This window comes from Balaenoptera acutorostrata, chromosome 3 (genome assembly GCF_949987535.1).
Source record: "Balaenoptera acutorostrata chromosome 3, mBalAcu1.1, whole genome shotgun sequence".
In the NCBI taxonomy this organism is placed as follows: Eukaryota; Metazoa; Chordata; class Mammalia; order Artiodactyla; family Balaenopteridae; genus Balaenoptera; species Balaenoptera acutorostrata.
Genome location: NC_080066.1, coordinates 93,541,749 through 93,565,550, shown reverse-complemented (window position 1 = coordinate 93,565,550; position 23,802 = coordinate 93,541,749). Strand labels below are relative to the sequence as shown.

Genomic DNA, 23,802 nt, shown 5'->3' with positions numbered 1-23,802 from the left:
ACAAATTTTATGCAAGACAAGATAAAACCCTACCACATGATGAAAAGTTGATGGAACTAGAACAGAAAATGATGGTAGGGAAAGGGAGATGGGATAATTGAGGCGGTGTTGTAATGAACTAGGACCTGTGGTGGGACAGGGTGGGCTAAGTCATAAATGCGTTGGACTGGGGGTTGGAAGCCTGGGTTTTAGGCACGGCCGCTTCTAAGAAACCTTGTACCTTTAAGCAGATCACTTCTACGGTGAGGGAATTGGATAAGATTGGTGGTTCTCAAACTTTAGCCTATATCAGAATTACCTGGGAGGCTTGTTAAAACTCCTTTGCAGGGTTCCACCACCAGTTTCTGATTCAGAAGTTTTGAAGTGGGTATAGAATTTGCATGTCTAAAATGGCTTCCTAGAGACAACGGTCCAGGACTGCACTTTGAGAACCAGTGGATTTGATTATCTCTTTGGCCTCTTAGACTGTAAGATTCTGAGTATATGAGGCTAATATAAAACAGATTTTATTTTGATGTAAGGTAAACAGGGTCAGAAATTAGAACATGAGGTAGGACTGGAGATAGAGTCATAAATGCTCAGCATATATTTTCTTAGGACAAGCTGAAAGAGCTCACATCTTTTATAGAACATTTCATTCTTTTGTTCTCTTCCCTTTCGTTAATTATCTTTTTGGGATAAAATGGTTAAGGCTTTGTGGTACCATGCTTTGGGAAAAGTATTTAGTTTATAAGCTTATTTGTTCTCAGATGAAGGATGGCTTCTGTCACATCAGAGACAAGTGCCTGTAAGTCTAGAATTTTATTCTCCTTTTCTGGGAAGTTTGCTAAATTTCATCTCTCAGTCCTTCTATTAAATATTTTAATGTCATGAAACATTTCTTAACAGTTATTTAAAAAAAAATTTGAGAAAATTTTACGCTTACAGAAGAGCTGCAAAAATAGTAAAGAGAATTTTCCTATATCTTTTACCCGTCTTCATTTTTTGTTAATATCATACATAGCATAGAATGTTTATCGAACTAAGAAATTAACCTTGGTACAGTGCTGTTAACTAACGTACAGAATTTATTAGGATTTCACCAGTTTTCCCACTAATATCCTTTTTCCTCTTCCAGTATCCAGTCCAGGATCATACAGTGGATTTAGTTGTCATGTCTCTGTAGATCTGGAAACAGTTTCTCAATCTTTCATGACCTTGACACTTTTGAATAGTGCTGGGCAGTTATTTTGTATAATTTCCCTCAATTTGGGTTTATCTGCTGTTTTTTCATGATTAGAGTAAGATTTTGCATTTTGGGGAAGCATACCACAGAAATGAAAGTGCCCTCCTCAGTGCATCATATCAGGGTGTACATGATGTTGGTATTTTACTGGTGATGTTGACCTTGATCATTTAGCTAAGGTGGTGTCTGCCAGGATTCTCTAATGTAAACTTAACTATTTTTCCCTTTGTAATTACTAAATACCTTGAGGAAGATACTTTGAGACTATGTGAATATCTGGTTCCTGTCATCAAGCATATATTTATTTTTTTATTAAGATAGAATTCACATAACATAAAATTTACTAAATTGTGTAATTCAGTGTTTTTTAGTATACATACATAAGGCTGTGCAGCCATCACCACTATCCAATTTCAGAAATTTTCATCACTCCAAAAAGAAACCACATACCTGTTAGCAGTGACTACAAACCCTATTCCTCCCTCCCTCAGCCCTGGAAACCACTAATCTGCTTTCTGTCTATAGATTTGCCTATTCTGGACATTTCATATAAATGGAATTATACAATATATGGCTTTTTTGGTCTGGCTTCACTTAGCATGTTTTCATCATTCATTCATGTAGCATGTATTGGTACTTCATTCCTTTTTATGGCTGAATAATATTCCATTGTATGGATATACCACATTTTGTTTATGCATTCATCAGTTGATGGACATTTGGGTAGCTTTCACTTTTTTGCTCTTAAGAATAATGCTGCCATGAGCATTTACTTGTGAGATTTTGTGTGATGTTTTCCATTCTCTTGGTATATACCTTGGAGTGAAATTGCTGGGTCAAATGGTAACTGTGTTTAACTTTTTGAGGAATTGTCAAATTGTTTGCCAAAGTGACTGCACCATTTTTACATAACCACTATGAAAAATCCAATTTCTCTATACCCTCAACAATACTTGTTATTGTCTTTTCTAAAAATTAAAATTTTTTAATTGAGGTAAAATACACAATATATAATTTACCATCTTTATCATTTTTAAGTGTACAGTTCAGTAGTGTTATGTACATTTACATAGATGTAAAACGAATGTCCAGAACTCTTTTCATCTTGCAGAACTGAAGCTCTATACCCATTAAATAACTCCCCATTCCCCTACCTCCTTTCAGCCCATGAAAACTACCGTTCTACTTTCTGTCTCTGTGGATTTGATTGTTATAAGTACCTCATATAAGTGGAATCATATAGTATTTGTCTTTTTGTGACTTATTTCACTTAACATAATGTCCTTAATTGTTTTGATTATAGCCATAGTAGTGGATGCGAAGTGGTATCTCATTGTGGTTTTTAAAATTAATTAATTAATTAATTAATTTATTTTTGGCCGTGTTGGGTCTTCGTTGCTGCACGTGGGCTTTCTCTAGTTGCGGCACGTGGGCTTTCTCTAGTTGCGGCGAGTGGGGTCTACTCTTCCTTGTGGTGCGTGGGCTTCTCACTGCAGTGGCTTCTCTTGTTGCGGATCACGGGCTCTAGGCGCATGGGCTTCAGTAGTCGTGGCACGTGGGCTCTAGGCACGTGGGCTCAGTAGTTGTGGCTCGTGGGCTCTAGAGCGCAGGCTCAGTAGTTGTGGTGCATGGGCTTAGTTGCTCTGTGCCATGTGGGATCTTATTGGACCAGGGCTCAAACCCATGTCCCCTGCATTGGCAGGCAGATGTTAACCACTGTGCCACCAGGGAAGTCTCCCCTCATTGTGGTTTTGATTTGCGTTTTCCTAAAGACTAATGATGTTGAACGTCTTTACATGTGCATATTTGCACTTTGTACTTTGGAGAACTGTCCTTTCAAGTCCTTTGCCCATTTAGAAAATTGTCTTTTTTTTTTTAACATCTTTATTGGAGTATAATTGCTTTATAATGGTGTGTTAGTTTCTGCTTTATAACAAAGTGAATCAGCTATACATAAACATATATCCCCATATCTCCTCCCTCTTGCATCTCCCTCCCACTCTCCCTATCCCACCCCTCTAGGTGGTCACAAAGCACCGAGCTGCTCTCCCTGTGCTAAGCAACTGCTTCCCACTAGCTATTTTACATTTGGTAGTATATATAAGTCCATATCACTCTCTCACTGCATCTCAGCTTACCCTTCCCCGTCCCCATGTCCTCAAGTCCATTCTCTACGTCTGCATTCTTTATTCCTGTCCTGCCCCTAGGTTCTTCATAACCATTTTTTTTTTTTTTTTTTTTTTTTTAGTTTCCATATATATGTGTTAGCATACGGTATTTTTCTCTTTCTGGTTTACTTCACTCTGTATGACAGACTCTGGGTCCACCTCACTACAAATAACTCAATTTCGTTTCTTTTTATGGCTGAGTAATATTCCATTGTATATATGTGCCACATCTTCTTTATCCATTCATCTATCGATGGACACTTTGGTTGCTTCCATGTCCTGGGTATTGTGAGTAGTGCTGCAGTGAATATTGTGGTACATGACTCTATTTGAATTATGGTTTTCTCAGGGTATATGCCCAGTAGTGGGATTGCTGGGTCGTATGGTGGTTCTATTTTTAGTTTTTTAAGGAACCTCCATACTGTTTTCCATAGTGGCTGTATCAATTTACATTCCCACCAACAGTGCAAGAGGGTTCCCTTTTCTCCACACCCTCTCCAGCATTTATTGTTTGTAGATTTTTTGATGATGGACATTCTGACTGGTGTGAGGTGATACCTCATTGTAGTTTTGATTTGCATTTCTCTAATGATTAGTGATGTTGAGCATTCTTTCATGTGTTTGTTGGCAATCTGTATATCTTCTTTGGAGAAATGTCTATTTAGGTCTTCTGCCCATTTTTGGATTGGGTTGTTTGTTTTCTTGATATTGAGCTGCATGAGCTGCTTCTATATTTTGGAGATTAATCCTTTGTCAGTTGCTTCATTTGCAAATACTTTCTCCCATTCTGAGGGTTGTCTTTTTGTCTTGTTTATGGTTTCCTTTGCTGTGCAAAAGCTTTTAAGTTTCATTGGGTCCCATTTGTTTATTTTTGTTTTTATTTCCATTTCTCTAGGAGGTGGGTCAAAAAGGATCTCACTGTAATTTATGTCATAGAGTGTTCTGCCTTTGTTTTCCTCTAAGAGTTTGATAGTGTCTGGCCTTACATTTAGGTCTTTAATCCATTTTGAGTTTATTTTTGTGTATGGTGTTAGGGAGTGTTCTAATTTCATTCTTTTACATGTAGCTATCCAGTTTTCCCTGCACTGCTTATTGAAGAGGCTGTCTTTTCTCCATTGTATATTCTTGCCTCCTTTATCAAAAATAAGGTGACCATATGTGCGTGGGTTTATCTCTGGGCTTTCTCTCCTGTTCCATTGATCTATATTTCTGTTTTTGTGCCAGTACCATACTGTCTTGATTACTGTAGCTTTGTAGTATAGTCTGAAGTCCGGGAGCCTGATTCCTCCATCTCCATTTTTCTTTCTCAAGATTGCTTTGGCTATTTGGGGTCTTTTGTGTTTCCATACAAATTGTGAAATTTTTTGTTCTAGTTCTGTGAAAAATGCCACTGGTAGTTTGATAGGGATTGAACTGAATCTGTAGATTGCTTTGGGTAGTATAGTCATTTTCATGATGTTGATTCTTCCAATCCAAGAACATGGTATACCTCTCCATCTGTTTGTATCGTCTTTAATTTCTTTCATCAGTGTCTTATAGTTTTCTGCATACAGGTCTTTTGTCTCCTTAGGCAGGTTTATTCCTAGGTATTTTATTCTTTTTGTTGCAATGGTAAATGGGGGTGTTTCCTTAATTTCACTTTCAGATTTTTCATCATTAGTGTGTAGGAATTCAAGAGATTTCTGTGCATTAATTTTGTATCCTGCTACTTTACCAAATTCATTGATTAGCTCTAGTAGTTTTCTGGTAGCATCCTTAGGATTCTCTATGTATAGTATCATGTCATCTGCAAACAGTGCCAGTTTTACTTCTTCTTTTCCGATTTGGATTTCTTTTATTTCTTTTTCTTCTCTGATTGCTGTGGCTAACACTTCCAAAACTATGTTGAATAATAGTGGTGAGAGTGGGCAACCTTGTCTTATTCTTGATCTTAGTGGAAATGGTTTCAGTTTTTCACCATTGAGGACAATGTTGGGTGTGGGTTTGTCATATATGGCCTTTATTATGTTGAGGTAAGTTCCCTCTATGCCTACTTTCTGGAGGGTTTTTATCGTAAATGGGTGTTGAATTTTGTTGAAAGCCTTTTCTGCATCTATTGAGATGATCATATGGTTTTTCTCCTTCAATTTGTTAATATGGTGTATCACATTGATTGATTTGTGTATATTGAAGAATCCTTGCATTCCTGGGATAAACCCCTCTTGATCATGGTGTATGATACTTTAAATGTGCTGTTGGATTCTGTTTGCTAGTAGTTTGTTGAGGATATTTGCATCTGTGTTCATCAGTGATATTGGCCTGTAGTTTTCTTTCTTTGTGACATCTTTGTCTGGTTTTGGTATCAGGGTGATGGTGGCCTCATAGAATGAGTTTGGGAGTGTTCCTCCCTCTGCAGTATTTTGGAAGAGTTTGAGAAGGATAGGTGTTAGGTCTTCTCTAAATGTTTGATAGAATTCTCCTGTGAAGCCATCTGGTCCTGGGCTTTTGTTTGTTGGAAGGTTTTAAATCACAGTTTCAATTACAGGGCTTATGATTGGTCTGTTTATATTTTCTGTTTCTTCCTGATTGAGTCTCAGAGGGTTGGGCTTTTTTAAGAATTTGTCCATTTCTTCCACGTTGTCCATTATATTGGCATATAGTTGCTTGTAGTAATCTCTCATGGTCCTTTGTATTTCTGCAGTGTCAGTTGTTGCTTCTCCTTTTTCATTTCTAATTCTGTTGATTTGAGTCTTCTCCCTTTTTTTCTTGATGAGTCTGGCTAATGGTTTATCAATTTTGTTTATCTTCTCAAAGAACCAGCTTTTAGTTTTATTGATCTTTACTATTGTTTCCTTCATTTCTTTTTTATTTATTTCTGATCTGATCTTTATGATTTCTTTCCTTCTGCTAATTTAGGGGGTTTTTTTGTTCTTCTTTCTTTAATTGCTCTAGGTGTAAGGTTAAGTTGTTTATTTGAGATTTTTCTTGTTTCTTGAGGTAGGATTGAATTGCTATAAACTTACCTCTTAGAACTGCTTTTGCTGCATCCCATAGGTTTTGGGTTGTTGTGTTTTCATTGTCATTTGTTTTCTAGGTGTTTTTAAATTTCCTCTTTGATTTCTTCAGTGATCTCTTGGTTATTTAGTAGTGTATTGTTTAGCCTCCATGTGTTCGTATTTTTTACAGATTTTTTTCTGTAATTGATATCTAGTCTCATAGCACTGTGGTTGGAAAAGATACTCGATACAATTCCAATTTTCTTAAATTTACCAAGGCTTGATTTGTGACCCAAGATATGATCTATCCAGGAGAAGGTTCCATGAGCACTTGAGAAGAACGTGTATTCTGTTGTTTTTGGATGGAATGTCCTATAAATATCAATTAAGTCCATCTTGTTTCGTGTGTCATTTAAAGCTTGCGTTTCCTTCTTTATTTTCATTTTGGATGATCTGTCCATTGGTGAAAGTGGAGTGTTAAAGTCTCCTACTATGATTGTGTTACTGTCGATTTCCCCTTTTATGGCTGTTAGCATTTGCCTTATGTATTGAGGTGCTCCTATGTTGGGTACAAAAATATTTACAGTTGTTATAGCTTCTTCTTGGATTGATCCCTTGATCATTATATAGTGTCCTTCTTTGTCTCTTGTAATAGTCTTTATTTTAAAGTCTATTTTGTCTGATAAGAGAATTGCTACTCTAGCTTTCTTTTGATTTCCATTTGCATGGAGTATCTTTTTCCATCCCCTCACCTTCTGTCTGTATGTGTCCCTAGGTCTGAGGTGGGTTCTTGTAGACAGCATATGTATGGGTCTTGTTTTTGTATCCATTCAGCCAGTCTGCTCCAGGTTGGAGCATTGAATCTCACATTTAAGGTAGTTATCGATATGTATGTTCCTATTACCATTTTCTTAATTGTTTTAGGTTTGTTATTGTAAGTCTTTTCCTTCTCTTGTGTTTCCTGCCAAGAGAAGTTCCTTTAGCATTTGTTGTAGAGCTGGTTTGGTGGTGCTGAATTCTCTTAGGTTTTGCTTGTCTGTAAAGGTTTTAATTTCTCTGTGAAATCTGAATGATATCCTCGCTGGGTAGGGTAAACTTGGTTGTAGGTTTTTCCCTTTCATCAGTTTAAATATGTCCTGCCACTTCCTTCTGGCTTGCAGAGTTTCTGCTGAAAGATCAGCTTTTAACCTTATGGGGATTCCCTTGTATGTTATTTGTTGTTTTTCTCTTGCTGCTTTTAACATTTTTTCTTTGTTTTCAATTTTTGTTTGATTAATATGTGTCTTGGCATGTTTCTCCTTGGATTTATCCTGTATGGGACTCTCTGCGCTTCCTGGACTTGATTGATTATTTCCTCTCCCATATTAGGGAAGTTTTCAACTATAATCTCTTCAAATATTTTCTCAGTCCCTTTCTTTTTCTCTTCTTCTTCTGGGACCCCTATAATTCGAATGTTGGTGCGTTTAATGTTGTCCCAGAGGTCTTTGAGACTGTCCTCAATTCTTTTCATTCTTTTTTCTTTATTCTGCTCTGCAGTGGTTATTTCCACTCTTTTATCTTCCAGGTCACTTATCCGTTCTTCTGCCTCAGTTATTCTGCTGTTGATTCCTTCTAGAGAATTTTTGATTTCATTTATTGTGTTTATCATTGTTTGCTTTTTAGTTCTTCTAGGTCCTTGTTAAACGTTTGTTGTATTTTCTCCATTCTACTTCCAAGATTTTGGATCATATTTACTATCATTACTCTGAATTCTTTTTCAGATAGACTGCCTATTTCCTCTTCATTTGTTTGGCCTGGTGGGGTTTTACGTTGCTCTTTCATCTGCTGTGTATTTCTCTGTCTTCCCATTTTGCTTAACTTACTGTGTTTGGGATCTCCTTTTCGCAGGCTGCAGGTTCGTAGTTTCCGTTGTTTTTGGTGTCTGCCCCCGGTGGCCAAGGTTGGTTCAGTGGGTTGTGTAGGCTTCCTGGTGGAGGGGACTAGTGCCTGTGTTCTGGTGGATGAGGCTGGATCTTGTCTTTCTGGTGTGCAAGACCACGTCCAGTGGTGTGTTTTGGGGTGTCTGTGACCTTATTATGATTTTAGGCAGCCTCTCTGCTAACGGGTGGGGTTGTGTTCTTGTTTTGTTAGTTGTTTGGCATAGGGTGTCCAGCACCGTAGCTTGCTGGTCGTTGAGTAGAGCTTGCTCTTAGCGTTGAGATGGAGATCTCTGGGAGAGCTTTCGCCATTTGATATTACATGGAGCTGGGAGGTCTCTGGTGGACCAATGTCCTGAGCTTGGATCTCCCACCTCAGAGGCATAGGCTTGATACCCAGCTGGAGCACCAAGACCCTGTTAGCCACATGGCTCAGAAGAAAAGCGAGAAAAAAATGAAAGAAAGAAAGAAAAAATAAATAAATGAAATAAATTTCTTAAAATAAAAGATAAAAAATAATTATTGAAAATAAAAAAATGAAAACGTAATTAAAAAAAAAGAAAGAAGAGAGCAACCCAACCAAAAAGCAAATCCACCAATGATAGCAAGCACTAAAAACTATACTTAAAAAAAACAAAAACGGACAGACAGAACACTAGGACAAATAGTAAAAGCCAAGCTATACAGACAAAATCACACAAAGAAGCATACACGGACACACTCACAAAAAGAGAAAAAGGAAAAAAATATATATATATATAAAAGGAGGAAGAGAGCAACCAAATTAATAAACAAATCTACTAATGACAATTAACTCTAAATACTAAACTAAGATAAACATAAAACCAGAAAGAAATTAGATGCAGAAAGCAAACCCTAAGTCTACAGTTGCTCCCAAAATCCACTGCCTCAATTTTGGGTTGATTCATTGTCTATTCAGGTATTCCACAGATACAGGGTACATCAAGTTGTGGAGATTTAATCCGCTGATCCTGAGGCTGCTGGGAGAAATTTCCCTTTCTCTTCTTTGTTTGCACGGCTCCATCTTTGGATTTGGCCCTGCCTCTGCGTGTAGGTCGCCTGAGGGCGTCTGTTCTTCACTCAGACAGGATGGGGTTAAAGTAGCAGCTGGTTAGGGGGCTCTGGCTCACTCAGGCCGGGGGGAGGGAGGGGTACGGAATGCGCGGCGAGCCTGCGGTGGCAGAAGCCAGCGTGTCATTGCAACAGCATGAGGTGTGCTGTGTGTTCTCCCAGGAAGTTGTCCCTGCGTCACGGGACCCTGGCAGTGGCGGGCTGCACAGGTTCCTGGGAGGGGAGGTGTGGATAGTGACCTGGGCTTGCACACAGGCTTCTTGGTGGCTGCGGTAGCAGCCTTAGAGTTTCATGCCCGTCTCTGTTGACCACGCTGATAGGCGTGTCTGCGCCCGTCTCTGGAGCTCGTTTAAGCGGTGTTCTGAATCCCTTCTCCTCGCACCCCAAAACAGTGGTCTCTTGCCTCTAGGCAGGTCCAGACTTTTTCCTGGACTCCCTCCCGGCCAGCTGTGGCACACTAGCCCCCTTCAGGCTGTGTTCACACAGCCAACCCCAGTCCTCTCCCTGGGATCTGACCTCCGAAGCCCGAGCCTCAGCTCCCAGTCCCCACCCACCCCAACGGGTGAGCATAGAAGCCTCTCAGGCTGGTGAGTGCTTGTTGGCACCAATCCTCTGTGCAGAAATCTCTCCGCTTTGCCCTTCCTAGTGTGTGGAAACTTTTCCTCCTTCACAGCTCCCTCCCAGAGGTGCAGGTCCTGTCCCTATTCTTTTGTCTCTGTTTTTCTTTTTTCTGTTGCTGTACCCAGGTACATGGGGAGTTTCTTGCCTTTTGGGAAGTCTGAGGTCTTCTGGCAGGGTTCAGTAAGTATTCTGTAGGAGTTATTCCACATGTAGATGTATTTCTGATGTATTTGTGGGGAGGAAGGTGATCTCCATGTCTTATTACTTCTCTGCCATCTTGAAGGTCTCCTCTAAGTTGTCTTTTTATTGTTGAATTGTAAGAGTCCTTTATATATTCTGGACACTAGGTCCTTATTAGATATATTATTTGCAAATATTTTCTCTCATTCTGGGACTTTCTTTTCACTTTCTTGATAATGTCCTTTGACATACAGATGTTTTAAATTTAAATTTCATTAAAAAATTTCGGGCTTCCCTGGTGGCGCAGTGGTTGAGAATCTGCCTGCCAATGCAGGGGACACGGGTTCAAGCCCTGGTCTGGGAAGATCCCACATGCCACGGAGCAACTAGGCCCGTGAGCCACAACTACTGAGCCTGCGCGTCTGGAGCCTGTGCTCCGCAACAAGAGAGGCCGCGACAGTGAAAGGCCCGCGCACCGCAATGAAGAGTGGCCCCCGCTCGCCGCAACTAGAGAAAGCCCTCACACAGAAATGAAGACCCAACACAGCCAAAAATAAATAAATAAATAAATTTATAAAAAAAAAATTTTAATTCGAGTTCAGTTTATTTTTTCTTTTGTTGCTGGTGCTTTGGTGTCATATCTAAGAAACCATTGCATAATCCAGGGTTATGAAGACTTACACCTATATTTCCTTCTGAGAATTTTATAGCTTTAGCTGTTAAATTTAGGTCTTTGATCTATTTTGAGTTAATTTTTATATATGATATGAGATGGGGTCCAAATTCATACTTTTGCATGTGGATATCTTTTTGTCCTAGAACCGTTTGTTGTCAAGACTCTTCTTTCACGTTGAATGGTCTGGACTTCCTTATTGAAAACAAATTCACCATAGGTATATAGGTTTTTTTCTAGACTCAGTTTTATTCAGTTGATCTATCTGCCTATCCTTATGCCAGTTCCACACTGTTTTAACTACTGTAGCTTTGTAGTTAAGTTTTGAAATCAGGAAGTGTGAGTCTTTTAACTTGGTTCTTCTTTTTCAAGATTGTTTAGCCATTCTGGGTCCCTTGCATTGCCATATGAATTTTAGGATCAGCTTATCCATTTCTGCAAAAATGACATTTAGAATTTTGACAGAGATTGCACTGAATCTGTAGGTCAATTTGGGGAGTATTGCCATTTTAACAATATTAAGTTTTTCAATCTATGAACACGAGATGTCTTTCCATTTACTTAGATATTCTTTAATTTCCTTCAGTATTTTGTAATTTTCTGTGTACAAGCCTTGCATTTCTTTGGTTAAATTTGTGTCAAAGTATATTTTTCTTTTTGATGCTATTATGAATGGTATTGTTTTCTTAATTTCATTTTCTGACTGTTCATTGATAATGTATAGAAATACAACTTATTTTTGTATATTGATCTTGTATCTTACAACTTTGCCGAAGTCATTTATTCTAATTTTTTTGGTGTGGATTCTTTAGGATTTTCTACGTATAAGATTATGTCGTTGGCAATAAAGATAGTTATATTTCTTCCTTTCCAATCTGGATGTCTTTTATTTCCTTTTTTGTCTAATTGTCCTGGCTAGAACTTCCAGTACAATTTTTAACAGAAGTGGCGAGAGCAGACATATTTATCTTGTTCCGAAGTCTAGGGGAAAAGCTTTCAGTTTTTCACCATTAAGTATGATGTTAGCTGAGAAATGTATATTTTTTAAAAATTTTATTTCAAAGTGATTACAGATTAATAGCAATTTGCAAAAGTAGTACAGAGAGGTCTCATGTATTCTTCACCCAGTTTTTCCCAATGAGTACATCTTGTTTGTTTTTTTATTGAACTGGGCCCTTGGCAGTGAGAGTGCAGAGTCCTAACTAGTTGGCCACCAGGGAACTCCCCCAATGAGTATATCTTAAATAACTACATTGCAATATCAAAACCAGGAAATTCATATTGGTATAAGGTGTGTGTATAGTTCTGTATCATTTTATCACATGTATAGATTCTTGTAGCCACCACCACAATCATGATACAGAACTATTCCATCTCTACAAAGATCTCTGTTAGGCTACCCCTTTATAGTTATGCCCACTGCCCTCCCTCTCACCGTCCTTAACCCCTGGCAACCACTAATTTGTTTTCCATCTCTACAGTTTTGTCATTTTGAGAATCTTATATATGTCTTCATACAGTTTGTAAATTTTTGGTATTAAGCATATTTTTAATTCAAGTTATTTTCCTCCTTTTGTTTTCTTAAAGATAGCATTTCTTTTCCTGTTTTATAGATGCAGTAACTTCTCAAGTGCCAAGATAATGGAATTAAAAAGATTTCTATTTCCTATAGTATATTTACTTTGAGAGCCCACTTTGTCTAATATTCTTTGCTCGGTGTTTGATGTTGCAAGTTTTTGAGGGGTGGGTAATGGATGAGGATAGTTTGAATTACACATACCTCAAAAAAATGTCTGATGATTTTTCTTAATTTTTCCTGTGGTAAGTAGAATCATTTAAATGTGTTTCTTTGATCTCCAAATGCAGCATTTTGAAATAGATTCTTAGGAAGTTCTTGATGATGATGGTGGTGATGTTTTTCTCTGAGAAGCAATCTTAAAGGCAATGACAAAATAGCCATACACCTTTGCTGCCACTGTTATTTTATGTGTGTGAGAGAAAAATCTTTATTTTGGTCAAATTGATGCATGTACATACGTGTTTACATCATATAATTCCACGTGTTTGTGTATATGTATCTTACATAGAGGTAATTCCATATGTACACACATGTATACACGGGAACAAATCAAAACAGCCAACAATTTTCTTTCACATCCCTCTCTATTTGTGGTTGCTGCTCAACAGACAAATTGCACTTTAAGCCATTTTAGCTTTTCTCCCCCACATTATCTATTGACTTACTATGGAAAATGAAGTTTACACATGTGTGCTGTCCCCTTCTCCCCCAACCCTGTGTTTTCCCTTCCCAGATCCTTATTACATATAGTCCAAGCTTTACCTGAGTTGCAAAATTTCTGTCAATGTAAATCAGAGAATTCTAATGGCTTCATGTGTATATATATATTTTATTCATGAAATATTTTCTGGGGCCCTCCATCTTCCTACTTCTTTCTGGACTGTTTTACTCTTTCTTGGACTTCTTTTTACTGTTTTCCTTTAAATTTCTTTTATCTTTTATCTGTCCTATGTTGGAACTTCTGTAGCCTGGATCCTGTCTTTCTCTTTCTTGGTTTATTCTCTCATTTTGATGAAGTGCAGCTTATAGTAACTTCCTGAAAACAGGTGTATGAGAGATAGTTTGCATGTCTGAAAAAGTCTTTATGCTTTTTATTTGATTGCTGGCTTAACTGGATTTAGAATTGTAAGTTGAAAATAATTTAATTTTTCCTTATCATTTTTAACACATTCTTTCATTGTTTTCTAGCTTCCTCGATATTGAGAAGTTAGTATAATTCTGATTCTTGGTTCTTTGTGGTCTATTTTTCCCTCTGCAAGCTTTTGGGATCTTCTCTTAACTCACCCATCTCAGGAACTGAGAAATTTTGTGATGATGTGCCTAGGCTTGAGTCTTTTTTCATTCATTGTGTTGCATACACGCCAGGCCCTTTTAATCTTGTAACTCATTTCTTTGGTTTTGAGAAACTTTCTTGTATTATTTCTCTAATGATTTTCTCTCCTCAATTTTCTCTGCTCCTTTTTTCCCCCTACAACTATTAGTTGGATATTGGACCTCCAAGATTTTCTAGTTCAAAGTTGTCTTTTTTGCCCATGTCTTTCTCTTTCTTTGTTCTCTTTTCTGAATTTCTTTAACCATTTCAATGAATTTAAAAATTTCTGTTATTGAGTTTTTTCTTGTTTTGTTTAATAAAAAGATAACTTTGAGAAATAGTACAATTAACGGCCAGTAGGAAGTAATGTGCTATTAGGTTACACTACCTGACTTCTGACATCAGATCACTTGTTATTTAATTGGGAAGCCATACATATATTCTGTGATTATCCTAAACTCAGACTCTTTATCTCAATATTCAATGCAGCAAAGATTATGTGCTGTTTGGTAAGATAACATAAAATAATTATAGTAGGTGCAATTCAAAGAAAAATATACATGCAGAGAATGCAACAACTAGTTTTGCGAGGCACTTTTGCTATGGGTTATGTAAAGTAACAGAATCTTTTTGGTGTAATTTCATAGGATGATTTTTCAGGATTGTCACCATACGAAAAGAAGAGACTGAAGAACATATCAGAAAATGCAAACTTTTTTGCTTCTCTTCAGTTGTCTGAGGTTTGTGTGGAGTTTCTAATTAAAACTGAGATACTATTCCTCTTGCCAGTAGGTTGATAAAATACTCATAGTATCAGGTTTCATAGTGTCAAATGAGGGAGGGTAAAACTAGGAGCAAGATTTTCACTTAATAGAAAGAGGTTACCATATTTTATTGATTCCAAGACATTTTTTTGAAATTGGCATATTAAAACTATAACTGGCAGCTTCCCCTCACGCCTTTTTTGGTGGTACATAAAATAATGGTGTCTTACGAATAGTTGTCTTGGATTCAAAGAAACAGGGTATGTTCCAAGAGGTTGCTTTAACTAAAGGTTAAAGGTGAAGTGGGAGGGATGGATTAAGGGATGTGTGGTAGAGGAGAGAGAGGACGGCTTTTTTTTTTTTTAAACTTTAAGAATAGATGCGAGGAACTTTCTTGGAGGTCCCATGGTTAAGATTCCGAGCTTCCACTGCAGGGGGTGCAGGTTCAATCCCTGGTCAGGGAACTAAGATCCCTCATGCAGTGTGGCAAGGCTAAAAAAAAAAAAAAAGAATAGATGGGAATATGCTTTGTATAGGAAACTTTAAGGATAAGTGGCCAGAAGTATGGTAATGTTTTATAATCATTATTACTAAAGGTATAATTTACACTGAAGGTCTTCTCACTGGGGTAAAATTTCTGTGTGTGAGAGAATAGCTGTTTAGGAGGGTGTGTGATGTTTTCCCCCAAAATACATTAAATCCTTGGCTTTATTAAATAACTGTTTGGTTTCTCTGAATACCAGATTCCTAAATATTCAGTGTGTATTTGCATTTGAGGGGAGGGAGGGCGAGTTAATATAAGGGACTAAATTGTTGAGTCACTAACAGTTGAAAATTCATAAGAAATTTAGACAAAAGTATCTCTGATTTTGATTTTAGTTAACAGAAATTCTGATTTGATTTGTGAGAGTATAACCTGTAACTTTTCTGGAAAACACCAAAGTAGGATTGCCTGTAGTAGAATTTAAACTTTTAAATTTGTAATAGTATATTTGATAAATGTTTAATGTTTAATCATGTAAACTTGTTAGCAACCTGGTCCAAGGTATCAGAATGTCAGTACATTAGATAGTATTATATACTTGTCTTTATTATTGATAGTGTATTTGTCTCATGTCTACTAGAAGAACAGGTATCATATCTCAAGGTTCTTTAGTTCCTATATAGATCTTGGTTTAGTGTGGATACAGTAGCAGATACTTAATATTTTAGAAGGAAAGCTATGTAGTTATAAGATAGTGTTTTTTTACATGTGTATGTTTTGTGTATTTTGCAGTCAGCTGCAAGGCTCCGTGAAATGATAAAGAAGAGACAGCCTCCTGAATCCAAAAGGTAAAAGATTTGGTTTACATTTCCTGTACCATGATATATTGCTGAGTTGTTTTATAATTTGAAAAACTGGTTCAACATAGTAAAATAAATAGCAGATCAGAAACTCTGTAATTTAATGTAATTTAATCTTAATCCTTTATAGGAACTCTGAGGGAATGCTACCTTTTAATAACTCTAAAGTTCTCATCTTCATTAAAGGACCATACAGGAAATAGAATCTTGAGAGCTGAATTTTGTTTATATTTATTATTGCTGCTAATGGAGAGAAATCTTTATTACCACTAAATTGTTCTTATTTTTGTCTGAGAAACTGTTCTTAAGGATTCTTCTACTTTATTTTTCTGGCTATCTTTTTGCTTCTCAATTTGTTTTTTCTTTCCCATTCCTAGAATAAAGGAAGGAAATGAGCATTTGTTGCACATCTATGAAATACAGTGCAGTGACCTAAAATTTTTATACTGCATTATCTCATTTATTTCTGGCAAAAATTTTGTGGGATAGAAAACAGGCTCAAAGAGGTAAAGTACTGATAATTTGCTCAAGGTCAAAGTAGTTCTTAAGTGGAAGCTTTAGGATTTGAACTCCAGGATTCTTTAGGTTTCTCTCCTCTTCATTTTAGCAGGGCTTATGTATAAGTGAAGAAACTGAAAATCTTGGCATCAGTAGACCATTTTTTTAGTGCTGGATGCTAATGAAATGTAGCATCATTTAATTGGTTTGATTCTCATACAGGTCAGCTAGCTTGAGAAAAGCTAAACCTTTAATTATGACCAGGTATCTGCGAGTGTGAAAAATTATTACAGGAGGAACATCATTAACACTGGAAGATAATAGCACTGGTTCTGTTGTCAATTGGTCATTAGCTTATATTTGCATAATTTTTATTAGCAAAGATTAATGTTTTTTTCCTCACCTAAGTCACAGAGTTCCAGCACTTAGTAGTTGTATAAGTATTAGTATCCAGTAGATAGAGCAGAAGTTATATAATATAGAGGAAAGAGCATAGCTTTTGAAATTTGGCAAACATGATTTCAAGTTTCAATTCAGCAACTTATAGCTGTGGTATTAACTTTGGACAATTTATGTAATTTTCTTTCCTTATCTGTAAAGTTGGCATTATGCCAATCTAGAGGGGTTTAAGTTTTAAAAAATTACTAAATATATTATACATACAAAGAAGCACATATGAAGTATTTTTTTATTAATCAATTTATTTTTTAAAAAATTTATTTATTTATTTTTGGCTGTGTTGGGTCTGCGTTGCTGTGCGTGTGGGCTTTCTCTAGTTGCAGCGAGCAGGGGCTACTCTTTGTTGTGGTGCACGGGCTTCTCATTGCAGTGGGTTCTCTTGTGGTGGAGCACTGGCTCTAGGCACACGGGCTTCAGTAGTTGTGGCACGCGGGCTCTAGAGTGCAGGCTCAGTAGTTGTGGCACACGGGCTTAGTTGCTCCGTGGCATGTGGGATCTTCCCGGACCAGGGATCGAACCCGTGTCCCCTGTATTGGCAGGCGGATTCTTAATCACTGTGCCACCACGGAAGTCCCCACATATGAAGTATTTGTATAGTTGAAAAAATAATAGTAATTCAAGCACCCATCCATGTACTTGCCATCCAGGTCAATAGAAATTTATAGTACCTCTTAAGGCCCTCCCTCCAGATAACAGTCATTATGTGAATTCTTATTTATTTATTTATTCGGCTGCGTGGGGTCTTAGTTGTGGCACACGGGATCTTTCGTTGTGGTGCGTGGGCTTCTCTGTAGTTGCGGTGCATGGACTCTAGAGCATGTGGGCTTAGTTGCCCCGCAGCATGTGGGATCTTAGTTCCCCGACCAAGGATCGAACCCGCATCCCCTGCATTGGAAGGCTGATTCTTAACCACTGGACTGTCAAAGAAGTCCATTATGCTGAATTCTGTGATAATCACTCCTTGTATTTATTTATAGTTTTACCACCTGTGAATGTATATTTAAACAGTATTTTGCTTATTTTGTCCTGTTTTTTATATTGACATACAATGTGCCATTTTTATATTCTGGGATTTTATTTTGCTCATTTTTATATCTTTATGTTTTATTTTATTTTATTTTTTAAAAATTATTTATTTATTTATTTTTGGCTGTGTTGGGTCTTCATTGCCGTACGTGGGCTTTCTCTAGTTGCAGCAAACGGGGGCTACTCTTCATTGTGGTGCACGGGCTTCTCATTGCGGTGGCTTCTCTTGTTGCGGAGCACCGGCTCTAGGCGCGTGGGCTTCAGTAGTTGTGGCTTGTGGGCTCTACAGCGCAGGCTCAGTAGTTGTGGTGCATGGGCTTAGTTACTCGGCGGCATGTGGGATCTTCCTGGACCAGGGATCGAACCCATGTCCCCTGCACTGGCAGGCGGATTCTCAACCACTGCGCCACCAGGGAAGTCCCTATATCTTTATGTTTTAAAATTCATTCATGTTGATGTGTACAGCTTTACTTCATCATGTTTTTTCTTCTGTATGAATGTGCTATGTTGATGGACAGTTGAATTGTTTCTTTTGTCAATATCACACTTTTGCTTATTATGGCTTTAGGTTTTGACATTGGGTAGTCAGTCCTCTAACTTTGTTCTTCTCCTTAAATATTGTGTTAGTTCTTCTGTGTCTTTTGCCTCCCTGTATAAACTGTAGAATCAGTTTGTCAATATCTGCAAAATAACTTGCTGGGATTTTGATTGGGATTGCTTTGAATCTATAGATTAAGTTGGGAAGAACTGACATCTTGACAATATGTCTTCTTATCAAAGAACATGGATAATCTCTCCATTTATTTAGTTCTTTGATTTCTATCATCAGAGTTTTGTAGTTTTCCTCATATAAATTTTGTAAATATTTTCTTAGATTTATGCCTAAGTATTTCATTTTGTTTTGGTTTATAATTTAAATGGATTGTATTTTAAATTTCAAATTTCACTTGTTTCTTGCTGGTATATAGGAAATCAGTTGACTTTTGTATATTAACCCTGTATCCTACAACCTTGCTATAATCACTTACTACTTCCAGGAATATTTTTATCCACTTTTTTTTTTTTTTAAATAAATTTATTTTATTTATTTATTTATTTGGCTGTGTTGGGTCTTCATTTCTGTGTGAGGGCTTTCTCTAGTTGCGGCGAGCGGGGGCCACTCTTCATTGCGGTGCGCGGGCCTCTCACTGTCGTGGCCTCTCTTGTTGCGGAGCACAGGCTCCAGACGCGCAGGCTCAGTAATTGTGGCTCACGGGCCCAGTTGCTCCGCGGCATGTGGGATCTTCCCAGACCTGGGCTCAAACCCGTGTCCCCTGCATTGGCAGGCAGATTCTCAACCACTGCGCCACCAAGGAAGCCCTTATCCATTCTTTAGAATTTTCTAAATAGACTATCATGTCATTTGTGAACAAATACAGTTTTATTTCTTTCTTCCCAATCTTTATACCATTTATTTCCTTTTCTTCTATTACTGCATTAGCTAGAACTTTCAGCACAGTGGGTTTTTTTTTGTTGTTGTTAGTTAGTTAATTAATTAATTAATTTTTGGCTGTGTTGGGTCTTTGTTGCTGCACGTGGGCTTTCTCTAGTTGTGGCGAGAGGGGGTTACTCTTCCTTGTGGTATGCGGGCTTCTCATTGCAGTGGCTTCTCTTGTTGTGGAGCACGGGCTCTAGGCGCACGAGCTTCAGTAGTTGTGGCATGTGGGCTCAGTAGTTGTGGCTCGCGGGCTCTAGAGTGCAGGCTCAGTAGTTGTGGCGCATGGGCTTAATTGCTCCGCGGCATGTGGGATCTTCCTGGACCGGGGCTTGAACCCATGTCCCCTGCATTGGCAGGTGGATTCTCAACCACTGCGCCACCAGGGGAGTCCGACAGTGTTGAAAAGGAGTGGTGAGAGAGGACATTCTTGCCTTGTACCTGATCTCAGTGGGAAAGCTTGGCACTTCTCACCACTAAATATTATGTTAGCTATAGGGTTTTTTGTAGATTTTATTTCGTTGAGGAAGTTCCCCTCTATTTTCAGTTTACTGAGAATTTTTATTCTGAATGGGTGTTGGGATTTGCCAAATGCTTTTCCTGCAGTTATTGATAAAATCATGCAATTTTTTTTTCAGCCTGTTGATGGGTGGATTACATTAATTGATTATTGTGTGTTGAGCTAGTGCTGCATGCCTGGAATATATTCCAGTTGGTTGTGGTTTATAATACATTTTATACATTGTTGGATTCAATTTACTAATATTCTGTTGAGGGTTTTTGCATCTCGGCTCATGAGAGATATTGATCTGTAGTTTTCTGTTCTTGTAATGTCTGTCTGGTTTTGATATCACAGTAATGTTAGCCTCATAGAATGAGTTAGGTAGTATTCCCTCTGCTTCTGTCCTCTGAAAAAGATTGTAGAGAATTGGTTTAATTTTTCCCTTCAATGTGTGGTAGAATTCACTAGTGCACCCATATCAGCCTGGTGCTTTCTGTTTTGGAAGGTTATTAATTACTAGTTCAATTTCTGTAATAAATACAGGCCTATTCAGATTGTTTCTTATATGAGATTTGGCAAATTGTATGTTTCAAGAACTTGGTCCGTTTCATCTAAGTTTTCAAATATGTGGGCACTGAGTTGTTCATATTATTTCTTTATTACCTTTTTAATGTCCATAGGATCTGTAGCGAGTCCCCTCTTTTATTTCTTTTTTTTTTTAAATTGGAGTATAATTGCTTTACAGTGTTGTGTTAGTTTCTGCTGTACAACGAAGTGGCTCAGCTATATGTACACATATATTCCCTCCCTCTTGGACCTCCCTCCCACCCCCCACCTCCCCATCCCACCCATCTAGGTCATCACAGAGCACCGAGCTTAGCTCCCTGTGCTATACAGCAGGTTCCCACTAGGTATCTGTTTTACACATTGTAGTGTATATATGTCAATCCTAATTTCCCAGTTCATCCCACCCTCCCCTCCCACCCCCCCTCCCCCGCCACGTCCACATGTCCGTTCTGTATGTCTGCGTCTCTGTTCCTGCCCTGGAAATAGGTTCATCTGTAGCATTTTTCTATATTCCACATTTATGCGTTAATATACGATACTTGTTTTTCTCTGACTTACTTCACTCTGTATGACAGACTCTAGGTCCATCCACATCTCTACAAATGACCCAATTTCGTTCCTTTTTATGGTTGAGTAATATTCCATTGTATATATGTACCACATCTTCTTTATCCACTCATCTGTCATTGGACATTTAGGTTGTTTCCATGTCTTGGCTGTTGTAAATAGTGCTGCAGTGAACATTGGGGTACATGTGTCATTTTGAATTATGGTTTTCTCAGGGTATATGCCCAGTAGGGGGATTGCTGGGTCATATGGTAGTTCTGTTTTTAGTTTTTTAAGGAGCCTCAGTACTGTTCTCCATAGTGACTGTATCAATTTACATTCTCACCAACAGTGCAAGAGGGTTCTCTTTTGTCTACACCCTCTCCAGCATTTATTGTTTGTAGATTTTTTGATGATGGCCGTTTTCATTGGAATGAGGTGATACCTCATTGTAGTTTTGATTTGCATTTCTCTAATGATTAGTGATGTTGAGCATCTTTTCATGTGCCTCTCGGCCATCTGTATGTCTTCTTTGGAGAAATGTCTATATAGGTCTTAAGCCCATTTTTTGATTGGGTCGTTTGTTGTTTTGATATTGAGGTGCATGAGCTGTTTGTATATTTTGGAGATTAATCCTTTGTCAGTTGCTTCGTTTGCAAATATTTTCTCCCATTCTGAGGGTTGTCTTTTGGTCTTGTTTATGGTTTCCTTTGCTGTGCAAAAGCTTTTAAGTTTCATTAGGTCCCATTTGTTTATTTTTGATTTTATTTTCGTTACTCTAGGAGGTGAGTCAAAAAAGATCTTGCTGGTTTATGTCAAAGAGTGTTTTTCCTATGTTTTCCTCTAAGAGTTTTATAGTATCTGGTCTTACATTTAGGTCTTTAATCCATTTTGAGTTTATTTTTGTGTATGGTGTCAGGAAGTGTTCTAATTTCATTCTTTTACGTGTAGCTGTCCAGTTTTCCCAGCACCACTTATTGAAGAGGCTGTCTTTTCACCATTGTATATTCTTGCCTCCTTTATCAAAAATAAGGTGACCATATGTGCATGGGTTTATCTCTGAGCTTTCTATCCTGTTCCATTGATCTATATTTCTGTTTTTGTGCCAGTACCATACTGTCTTGATTACTGTAGGTTTGTAGTATAGTGTGAAGTCTGGGAGTCTGATTCCTCCAGCTCCATTTTTCTTCCTCAAGATTGCTTTGGATATTCAGGGTCTTCTGTGTGTCCATACAAATTTTAAGATTTTTTGTTCTAGTTCTGTGAAAATGCCATTGGTAATTTGATAGGGATTGCACTGAATCTGTAGATTGCTTTGGGTAGAATAGTCATTTTCACAATATTGATTCTTCTGATCCAAGAGCATGATATATCTCACCATCTCTATGTATAGTATCGTGTCATTTGCAAACAGTGACAGTTTTACTTCTTTTCTGATTTGGATTCCTTTTATTTCTTTTTCTTCTCTGATTGCTGTGGCTAAAACTTTCAAAACTATGTTGAATAATAGTGGTGAGAGTGGGCAGTCTTGTCTGGTTCCTGATCTTAGTGGAAATGGTTTCAGTTTTTCACCATTGAGAACAATGTTGGCTGTGGGTTTGTCATATATGGCCTTAATTATGTTGAGGTAAGTTCCCTCTATGCCTACATTCTGGAGGGTTTTTATCATAAATGGGTGTTGAATTTTGTCAAAAGCTGTTTCTGCATCTATTGAGATGATCATATGGTTGTTCTCCTTGAATTTGTTAATATGGTTTATTACACTGATTGATTTGTGTATATTGAAGAATACTTGCCTTCCGGGGATAAAATCCACTTGATCATGGTGTATGATTCTTTTAATGTGCTTTTGAATTCTATTTGCTCGTAATTTTTTTTTTTTTTTTTTTGGAGGAGCGCAAGTCAGACATATCAAGTGAAAAAACCAATATGTGTAATTTTCAAGATCCATTTTTCATTTATAGTTAAGAAACTATAGACAAACTATTTGCTAGTGTTTTGTTGAGGATTTTTGCATCTATGTTCATCAGTGATATTGGCCTGTAGTTTTCTTTTTTTGTGTCATTCTTGTCTGGTTTTGATATCAGGGTGATGGTTGCCTCGTAGAATGAGTTTGGGAGTGTTCCTCCCTCTGCTGTATTTTGGAAGAGTTTGAGAAGGACAGATGTTAGCTCTTCTCTAAATGTTTGATAGAATTCGCCTGTGAAGCCATCTGGTCCTGGACCTTTAGTTAGTTTGTTTGTTTATTTATTTATTTATTTTTGGTTGTGTTTGGTCTTCGTTGCTGCGTGCGGGCTTTCTCTAGTTGTGGCGAGTGGGGGCTACTCTTCGCTGTGGTGTGCGGGCTTCTCATTGCAGTGGCTTCTCTTGTTGTGGAGCACAGGCTCTAGGTGCGCGGGCACCAGTAGTTGTGGCACGTGGGCTCAGTAGTTGTGGCTCATGGGCTCTAGAGCACAGGCTCAGTAGTTGTGGTGCACGGGCTTAGGTGCTCCGCGGCATGTGGGATCTTCCCGGACCAGGGCTTGAACCCGTGTCCCCTGCATTGGCAGGTGGATTCTTAACCACTGCTCCACCAGTGAAGTCCCTCCTGGGCCTTTATTTGCTGGAAGATTTTTAATCACAGTTTCAATTTCAGTGTTTGTGATTCATCTGTTCATATTTTCTATTTCTTCCTGGTTCACTCTTGGAAGGTTGTGCTTTTCTAAGAATTTGTCCATTTCTTGCAGGTTGTCCATTTTATTGGCATATAGTTGCTTGTAGTAATCTCTCATGATCCTTTGTATTTCTGCAGTGTCAGTTGTTATTTCTCCTTTTTCATTTCTAATTCAGTTGATTTGAGTCTTCTCCCTTTTCTTCTTGATGTGTCTGGCTAATGGTTTAT

General features: G+C 37.9%; 1 protein-coding gene across 7 annotated transcripts in view; it reads left to right on the top strand.

Moving 5' to 3' along the window:
- Window positions 1-23,802, top strand: part of WDR76 (WD repeat domain 76) — a 78,515-nt gene that overhangs the window by 3,614 nt on the left and 51,099 nt on the right. For all 7 annotated transcript variants that reach the window (XR_009007422.1, XM_057542387.1, XM_057542388.1 and 4 more), the window contains 2 exons: window positions 14,389-14,481; window positions 15,782-15,837. Coding sequence is in view for 6 of the 7 variants with exons in the window: in XM_057542387.1 (XP_057398370.1) it covers window positions 14,389-14,481; window positions 15,782-15,837 (149 nt within the window). In the remaining variant the exon portion in view is untranslated. The remainder of the gene's footprint in view (window positions 1-14,388; window positions 14,482-15,781; window positions 15,838-23,802) is intronic.